The sequence below is a fragment of the Coffea arabica genome, chromosome 9e (genome assembly GCF_036785885.1).
Source record: "Coffea arabica cultivar ET-39 chromosome 9e, Coffea Arabica ET-39 HiFi, whole genome shotgun sequence".
Classification (NCBI taxonomy): domain Eukaryota; kingdom Viridiplantae; phylum Streptophyta; class Magnoliopsida; order Gentianales; family Rubiaceae; genus Coffea; species Coffea arabica.
The window spans coordinates 35,910,475-35,920,319 of NC_092327.1; the positions used below are offsets into that span (position 1 = coordinate 35,910,475).

A 9,845-nucleotide genomic window follows, 5' to 3' on the forward strand; every position below is an offset into this window, starting at 1 on the left:
TGTTTGGAATTATGGTAACTTATCAAAAGTATTTCATCTAATAGAGTTTTTAATAAAAGCACTTATTAAGTATTTAAATACATTTGAGAATGTTATTTGAACACATAGTTCAATAAGTACTTATTGCATTAAATAATGTATAATTTAAATTTTTTTAAAAAGTATTTATCTCTTTATTTAGTTAATAATAATATATATAATGATTAAATTTAATATTTTAATTTTTGAAACACAAAACTATTTTAAAAGTACCAAATTTGAATTTTTACTAAAAGTGCTTTTAATACTAAAAGCTACACTCCTAAATTTATAGGATGATATTTACCAAACGCCTTAAAAATATTTTTAGCAGCCAAAATTGCTTTTTTATCAAAAGTATAGGAACCTCAGATGGGCCCTAATTCTCGTGACTCTCATGGTAGTGTGTCCAAGTTAATTAATAAAATAAACTTATCCTTATTATTATTAGTATCACAATAATAATAATAATAATAAATATTATTATTATTATAAAATAAAACTTATCCTTATTATTATTTTCCATAGGCTATCCCATTTGCTAAAGACTAACCCTGCAGCTTAGGGTAGCAGGGCCACAAGGTTGTACTTTGCATATAGCTAGAGCCTAAAAGAGGAGAAATTTTATTCTCCTTGCTATTCATAGGCCAAGCTACTATATATAGCTACTGGAAGTACTACTAGATTCATAACTCTCGTGCATGGAAATATAAATGGCACTCCCACCCTTCTTGATTTTTCTAATAGTGGGAAAAGATAAAAATGTCCCAACCATTCGTTTTTAATTACAAAATCATAAAAAGGGGATATTATAAATTCAATGAAGAATAAGGGCATTCTTGTCTAAATAATGCACTGTCATAAAGGTCAAAAAGACTGCGATTAACAAATAAAAAGTACATTGACATTTCCACTCGCACGCGTTACACTGGGAAATTTTCACTATAAATAGACTGGCTTTCTCCCAAACATTTCCATCACAAGCCTCCTCCTCCTTTTACAAACATAAATTAGCCCAGAATCCCGATCAACGCTATTCTAGCTATGGCTTTTAATGGTAGTCATGGTATTTCTCTGAGCCTTGCTCTCCTCCTCGCTATCATGGCTGCTACTCCATATGTGGGAAAAGGTGAAATTTCAGTAATTCCCGCTGCCGTGAGGGTAACTGGCAACTTATACTGTACTCCTACAGGGAACCCTTCACCAATCGGTATTTCACCACCCCTGGTTAATGCAACCGTGGCTATAACCTGTCCCAACATCCCTACGGTTACTGTTCGAACTGATACTAATGGATTCTTCAATGGCACCATAGTTACTCCACCCGGTGTTAACCTTAACGTTACCCTCAGCATCACTTCATTGATTACCGTCTGCCAGGTGTCTGTCCGACTTCCTGTTCGGAGTTGCCTACTTTTACCAGTCAGTGGAGCGCTCGGGGGGGTTCTTACGCCTGTTGGTTTGTTGGTCGATAATGGACTTGTTGCGATCCTGAGTGGTGTCACAGGTGTTGGAGGAGTCGTTCTCAATGTTCTGGCGTTCGCATTTCGTGTGGTTTAAGTAGTTTATGACGATCGTCCATCCGTGCATGCAACTTCGACTTCTCCTTGCAGTGTAACCTAAAATAAGAGTAAAATGCATGGATCCATCTCTTCTCTTGGATATGCATCTGCGTTTGTGTGTATGTATTAATCACGAATCAGTGATAGGGTGACTACCAAAACACCTTTAAGTATTGTTGTAATATGAATAAATCAAGGAGAATATTGTAGCAAGTTGTTGCAGTACTGGTAATACATATTGTGTGCGTGTGTGTGTGTGTTTTTTTTTATGTTTAATCATTTCTCATGCATGTTGGTCTAATTCGATTGAGATTTTATTTCGAATTGAAAACCGTGACTGAGAAATGTGATTGATAATAAACAAAAACCAAATGTCAATAATGCGATACAAGGCGGCGAGAAAATTTATTGAGTTTTTCTCTTCTTTTTTTTTTTTTTGGACGGGAAAAATTGTTGAGTTTATTGCATGAACAAACATGAATATTTCATTAGAAAAAGCCACAATAAAACGGCAAATATATGCAACTTAAGTTTCATATATATCTGAGTGACCAATGTTGATGCATAAAAGAAAACTATTATATTCTAAATCTTACAAGTGAATCGTTCGTTAGTCACAAATACATAGATTTTTATACATATGAAAGGTTGTAGTCCACATTTCTGTCATCTGCGTGGCTTTAAAGTATAGAATAACAAATTTGTGGGAAAAGAAAAACGAGAGTTTGCTGCAGGGTCTTTCATGCATTGTCGAGAGTTCTAAACGAAGATACTTGTGTATTCTCATTCTGTGAAGCTAATGCTGGAAACAGGACAGCATTTATCCATTTTCCTTTCCTTTTTGGAGTGAGGGTTTGAGTTTGAGTAGAATCTGCAAAAAAATTCTGCCCATGGACTCAGGAGTTGCACTGGTATGTGCTGACATATTGTTGGGGAAGAATTTATAACTTTGTGGAACAAACGTATGATTAATAATTTAACTAGCAAAATTTACCTTTGAACCATATCTTAAGGAAAAGTTCTCAGGGATATGTAAGCTAGGCTTCCTCTTGCTGCTATCTTCAGGAAATTAATCACGAATGTTCCAAATTAAAAAGGCACCCACTCTGCCTTAGTCAAGAAGAATATTCATTTTTTTTCCAGCCATTCCTATTTAACGAGTTCTCACTTTCATTTTTTTTTCTTTTCTTTTATTTTCTTTTATAGATTTAGCTTTCAGTCTTCTAGAGGTGTATGAGCCATGTTATCTACCAGACAATTTCATTTTTGTGGTTTAGAGCAAGCATTATTAAGGGCAAAATTTACAACTTTCAATGTAAAACTAAACAAAATCTTGTATTGTGTGTTTTTTTTTAAATTTATAGAAAAGAAAATCTTATTCTAAATGATATATATATATATTAAATTAAGATCTGTTTGGATTGCGAGTTTTTCTGAAAATTTTTTTAAATATATTTTTAATTATCTTTTTTATATTGCATACTTTACATTATTACAATCCACAAAAACTTCTTAAAAACTCCAATCAGGAACGGGCTTTAGAGTCGTGGCTAGCTAACATGCTGGAGGACGTACTTCTGTAGTAGGAAATGCTGCTGATGTTGTGATTTGGATTTTTTTAATCCTTCTCTACGGTTATTAATAGAGAAAATGTCACAGATTGTTACTGAATCCGTTAGGATTCTCTATTCTAGCCACTAAACTTTTTATTTAGCCAAAAAATGCCATTCAACTAATTATAACATACTATATTTTATGACCAAAAAAGCATATGTTTTCATTAATTACCTAAGTGGCTAAAATTAGAAATGAGAGTTTTTTTGAGTTGAGCAACAAAAAATGTACTCTTTTATTAATTAAATGACTATTTTGGCTAAACAAAAAGTTTGGTGACAAAATAAGGAACTGGAAATTGTTTAGTGACTATTTTTAGCATTTCCTATTATCACCATCCCTGTCATGTTATTGTGCTGAAGGAAAAATGAAGTGTACTAAACAATAAGACGAGGGGGGAGGAGAATACACAAAGACTCCAATGAACATTTTGTAAGTTAAAATTTATTTCCAAGCAATAAAATGTACATTACAATCAATACAATAAAACTAATCCACAAGGTGGAATTAGTCAAATAAATTATTATGTATTCTACACCCTGAATCCCTTTATATATGTGAAGGAAGACAGAATAAAAAGGATCACTCTGCAGCGGAGCGACACTGAACTAGGGTACGGTAGTTCCATATGTGATTTACATGCTTAATTCTGTACGTACGAGTACTGAGTAGTATCTATCTGATTTTGATTAGCCATCTGCAACTTCATTATTGGCACATAACTTTGGCAGCGAACATCTTGTGAAGCTAAAATGCCTCACCAAACCCCAACCAGTACCGCTACCGCTAGCTTGGTCTTCGTTTTCATTCTCCTCCAGTGATCTCCCCATTGTTTCACGCGTAAAAAGATATGTCGTGATGCATCCCACCAAGGAAACTAGACCTAGGAGCACTAGCGGCACTATCATTCTGATTCCTTGCTGGTGGTAATTATCAGGAGAAGCCCACGGAAATGCCACCACCCCAACGATCGCGCCCAGTTTTCCGGCAGCTCCCGAGATGCCGTGGCATGTTGATCTGAACCTAGCCGGGAATAGCTCCGCGGGGACTATGAAAGTAGTGGTATTGGGTCCAAAATTGGAGAAGAAGAAAGTGAGAGCGTACAAGAACATGAAACCCGCTTTGGCATGGCGATCCCGGTACGAATAATATGGGATTCCAATCGCAAATAATACAATGGCCATGAAGAAGAATCCCCCTATTTGGATTTTGACTCTCCCAATGCGATCGATGAAGAAGACGGCGGCAAAATAGCCCGGGATGGCGGAGCAAATTGCAAGGATGGCTTGGAGTTTTGCCACATGAAAGGCCTCCTCGTAAGCATTTTTATTATGAAGGGGAAGATATTGTCGGCCGTATATCTGGGACTGGAAAAAGTTATTGCTGTAGAAGACGACGTCCACAAGAAACCATGCAAGCGCACAAGAAAAGAGATCACGGCCGTGTCGAGCCAGGAATTCTTTGGACAAGAGAGGATAATCAGAGCTGGAGGCAGGATTAGCACTAGCAGTTGGAGTAATTGGATCCTTCTCATCATATTCTTGGTCCTCCGGAATCGGGCTCATCGGAACACGCAGAACTTTCCTCATGTCCTTAGCTGCTTGCGCCACATTTTTCTCTACCAAAGCTGTGTACCTGTCCAGATAACAATTAACATATAGCTCAGTTATTAAGACTATAACAATTTGTTGAATAATGTGCTGAATTAATTAGTTGATCAATTACTTAGTAAATGAGATAACAGGAATGTTCCTACATATCTAGAAGATTGTAAATTAAAAAGATTGTTGGTAAGTGTGGCCGGAAATCTTTCCTATATATCAAGAATGTTCATTTATAACTATAAATTAAACTTGTAAGTTCTAAAGAAATACAACAAGAGAGTGAAAGAAATAAAAGAAAGAAACAATTGAAACTACCTTTGTCTCCAAATATTCTCAATTCTTGGCCTAATATCCAACACAATGAAGCCAAAAGAAGACTAATAATTAAGTTAGAGAGGAATCTAATAGTTAGATTTAAGATTTCAGAAATTATAGGTTTTGGATTCAAATCCCTCTTACCCGTTCTGTTTATTAAATTTCATCCCTTCATAATAGTAAAAAAAGAAAAAGGACAATGATTAAGTCCATCACAAAGATTACTAGTAGTGTGCAAGAGTACAGGTTTTATTTTGTTTACAAGCTGCTAGTAATCCTTGAAATCATCAAATGAATGAAGGAATAAACACTGTGGGCCGGGGTCCAACCGTCACGACTCGGTCTTATTCCGTGGACATGCATGGTAGCCTTCTTCTTTTAAGTTTTAAGTCTTATCTGGGATTCTTGCTCCGAGAAAAAAAAGAAGGGGGGGGGGGGGGGGGGGGGGGGGGGAGGTGTTGTGTGTCTTACCTGGGAGTCTCCGGCATCATCATACGCCAGTAACAGGTGAGCCCCGCCGGTATTGCACCTATCATCAGTATAAGCCTCCAGGCCAAATCCACCATTTCCGGACTTGGTTTCTTCGGGTAACCCGACGCCCTGTTGAATACGGCACACACCACCATGGTGACGGTGGAGCTTGCTAAGATCCCAAAACCCTGCATGGAGAAAACAGCCGCTATGAAACCCCCCCGCGTTCTCTTATTGGCGAACTCCGACATGATGGTCGCCGACAGGGGGTAATCCCCTCCGATCCCGATGCCCAATGAAAACCTGAACAGCCCAAGGCTGAGCAGCACGCACGTCCGTCCTCTGCCCATGGAGAATCCGCACCCCACCGAGCTAAAAACCATGATCAGGAGCGCAAAGACGTAGACTTTACGGCGGCCCAGGAGGTCGCCGAGGCGGCCGAAGACAAGCTGTCCGATGACGGTGCCTAAGAGAGCGATGGCACCCATGGCCGATGTGACCAGGGCAGGAACTTGTTGGTCGTGTGGAGGGCCGGCATAATAGACGCTACCAATGAGCTTCATGATGAGAGGGATGCAAAAGAGGTCGTAAGCGTCGGTGAACAGACCCATGCCGGCTATGATGATGGCTTTGAAGTGGTAGTACTGTATTTTTGCGGTGTCTAGGGACGACAGAACTTTCAACGCCATCGCTGCTAGCTTTGTAATTTCTTGCGGCCAAGCTTAATTCAGAAAAATTATGCTACTACTAGCTCTAGTAGCTTATTGTTTATGAATGATGATGATTGGATTTCTATGTATAAAGTCTGGGTTAAACTCAATGGATACAACAGGAAACTACTTGGATCGACCACTCTATGCGTACATACTCTACTACGTCGTAGGTAGGTAGTACAAGTTAATCATATGGACTAACAAATATAAGATCGGTTATACTAACATTTTCTCTTCTAACACATGTAAGTGTGTTTGGACAGAAGATTATCTGAAATATTACTTGGAATAATTATTGTAATATTTTTTGTGATGTGATGTATATGAGATAAAAAGATAATTAAAAAGATAAAAAGATGTGTTAAAAATTGTATTTGTGATGTAAGGATATAATGTTTAGCCATTATTTGGTTATCCAAAATAGTTTCTTGAATATTAGCTACTAGTAGTAATACATACTATGGTCCCGAGGCATGACTTGACCGATGGATGAGTCACTTCTTCGTGGAAAATGGTGTGTTCAAATTGCGTGATCACTTTCACGTAAAAGATCGTATATTCAAATTTCATACTAGTGTAAAAATTGCGTTGATATATAATCCGTAAGAATTTCTATAAGTGGGCCCTTTGGGGTTAGATCACCTGGTCTTGAGGTAGCCATTCAGGTCCCAAGATTCAGGGTTCGAACCTCTCTTTAACGCCTGGGTGCCTTTGGAGAGCGGGGTACTTCAGGTACAGGATAATTAGTCCGGCAAAGGTGGGATACACCCTGTATTGACCAAAAAAAAAAGAATTTCTATAAGTAAAATACGTTTCAAAAGCATGATCTATCTCGTGATAATGATCGAAATCGAATTCGTCCAAAAATTTTTTTAAAAAAAAAACAGAAAAAAAACCTAGTAACACTTAGGATGTTATATAATTGCATTTATTGCTTGCCGGAGAACACGGTGGGGAGAAATGGTGCGAAGTTTCGTTGATGGAGACAAGCGAAGACATTTGACTTGCGTTTAAGGATTCTATGCATGCATAAGATTGGCAACACTTAACCCCCTCAACCAGATCCCAGTAACACTTTGCCCCCCTAATGTAAGAATATATGAACATTGCTCCCCAACCGTTTATAACAGACAATGTAATACACTATATGTTACTTGACCAAAATACTCTTAACTAATTTTCGAATATATATATGTAACAGTATAAATCTAATAAACGACCTTTTTTAACCGATGCTATACACACACAAAATTATAGTAATCGAAAAATTAGAAAAGCTACACAAGAATCTAAACAACTCAAAGCGTTGATTTCAAAGCTAATTACAGTTTTTTTTAGGGAAAAAAAAACTTACTTAGCAAAGTGCAAATATAGTATAAAGACACAAAATTTGCACCTCATGGACTCGTACAAATTTCCTGCAAAGTAAGCAAAAATTCCCCGTGCAAAAGATTTGTGAATTTTTCTAGTTTTTTTGTCTTATAACACTATATATCATTTGTTATTATGGGAATTTTTTTTATTACGTGACCTAAAGTATGATATTTTTTTCAAATATTATGCTCCGTATTCCCTTTCAAAGGGTAACATTATTTATGGAACCATTATCTACGGGCTTTAATGTCATCTTACAGAATTTTTGAATTTTTGAAATTTTTTCTATAGAGGCCAAAGTTTATATAGCCTGAGTTTTCTTCTTTTTTTTTTGGGGTGGGAATTGTTACTGCAGTTCCACATTAGGGGGGAAAAGTGTAATTAACTCTACACGAAACAGATCAGCACATCAAGATGCGAATCTGTTCAAGTATATACTTACGCTTCTGACTTTTGGACTCAATGCTGTGAGCCTGTGTCCGTCACTCCACTATCATTGACCCCAGCTAATTGGTGTATTATTAAATGCCGGCACAGTTGTAACATTACCAGTGGATTCAACTTGTAAAATCCGAAAACGGATTGAAACCTAAGTTTCAACGACCAGCTGGCTTTGGGCGGTAGGTAAGGCTTGGTTGGATTGGATGTCAAGATTCAAATTTTATCTTTTACTAGTTATTATAATATGAGATTTTTTTTCTAAAAAAATTAGACAGGTGCATAGTCAAACGGTGGTTCATTCCTTCATAGATTCAGTTGGACATTTTTTCTTAAATTAGGATAGAATACGATGACATAGATAAAGTGACGATGACAAAAAAAAAAAAAGAATAACCTGCTGCAAGCGAGATTATATATATTCTAGAATTTGGACCAACTTGTAGAACCTAACCTTAGTACGCAAGAATCAAGTGGTTTGTTTTTTTTTTTTCTTTTTTGGTTTAAATTCATTCAGAAAGGCTAATGGGTGAGTGGTGTTTATTTAGAATTTGTAGTATTTTTTCCTTTCTAGCATCTATACATTTCAGATTTCTTAGGGTAAATACTTATATAACTACAATCTTGTATGTCGTCATACTCATGTAATACGTTGTTCAAATTTTGCAAATGATAACAAGACCCTTTTATCCAAAAAAAAAACAAAAACTTAATGCAACTCGTGCAAGTATTACACTGATATGATGTAAAAACTTGCAATATTCTCGTCATAAGAATTCTACATGTTTTAGGCTTAAAAATTCACTGATAATCTGATCCATGAGTTACAGGTAAAGATTATTGTTTTCACCGTTTCCCCCCCCCCCCCCCCCCCCCCCCCCCCAAAACTAAGGAATGATGGGAAGGGGGCACTTGCGCTTTTAGGAATCTCTGTATTTTCTCTTTCTGCGTGACGAGATCAGAAAAGCAATGATGTTGGGACAAGCTGCAAAGCCAATAAATTGAACTGCAATTGCTTCATTTGTTCCCTTATTTTGGATAAATTGCTTTCTGTTTTGATTTGATTCTTGCTAGCAGGAGAATTGGTCAGACGGAGTATACAATACAAGTAACCTACGCAAATAATGAGAGAAATATTATAGTACATCTAACCAAAAAGACAAAAAAGGGTAAATTACATGTAACCCTCCTGTAATTTCATCTGTTATCATGTGATCCCCTAACATTTCAAAATGTCTACTTCACCCTCCCTATGGTTTTATGAAAAGTGAAAACTTGATGGAATATAACTATGTAACATTGTTAATTGAAATATCAATAGTGCCCTTATCTAAATACTAAATTAATTAATGACTTAACCACCTTGTATAAAAAGTATAGAGAGATTACGTGAATAAATGTAAAAATCACATGGTGGTAAAGTAGATATTTATGCAAATCATGAGGAGGTTATATGAATATTAAAATTTTATCACACGTTTTTAACGTGCGTTTGGTATAAATGCATAATTGATTGTTCATTCTATTCATTTTTCACATTATATAAAATCATAGGGGGTTATGTGGCTATTTTAAAATCTTATGAGGGTCATCTGGCATTCTGTAAAATTACATTAGGTAATAAGTAGTTTACCCAAAAAAAAAAGGGCCCATTATGGTCAGTTGGGATCCTCTATGCTACTATTTGGTGCCAAATTCAGTGCCAATCCCACTTATCACGTGACGGTAGAAAAAAT

The 9,845-nt window shown here is 36.5% G+C and overlaps 1 protein-coding gene across 1 annotated transcript; it reads right to left on the reverse strand.

Moving 5' to 3' along the window:
* Positions 1-3,611: 3,611 nt before the first annotated feature.
* LOC113709624 (probable inorganic phosphate transporter 1-9) lies at positions 3,612-6,471 on the reverse strand. The gene is made up of 2 exons (XM_027232417.2): positions 5,585-6,471; positions 3,612-4,829 (listed from the first exon to the last, which is right to left on the reverse strand). The coding sequence occupies exons 1-2, from the start codon at positions 6,271-6,273 to the stop codon at positions 3,884-3,886; spliced, it is 1,635 nt and encodes a 544-aa protein (XP_027088218.1). The 5' UTR covers positions 6,274-6,471; the 3' UTR covers positions 3,612-3,883.
* Between the last annotated feature and the right edge of the window lie 3,374 nt (positions 6,472-9,845).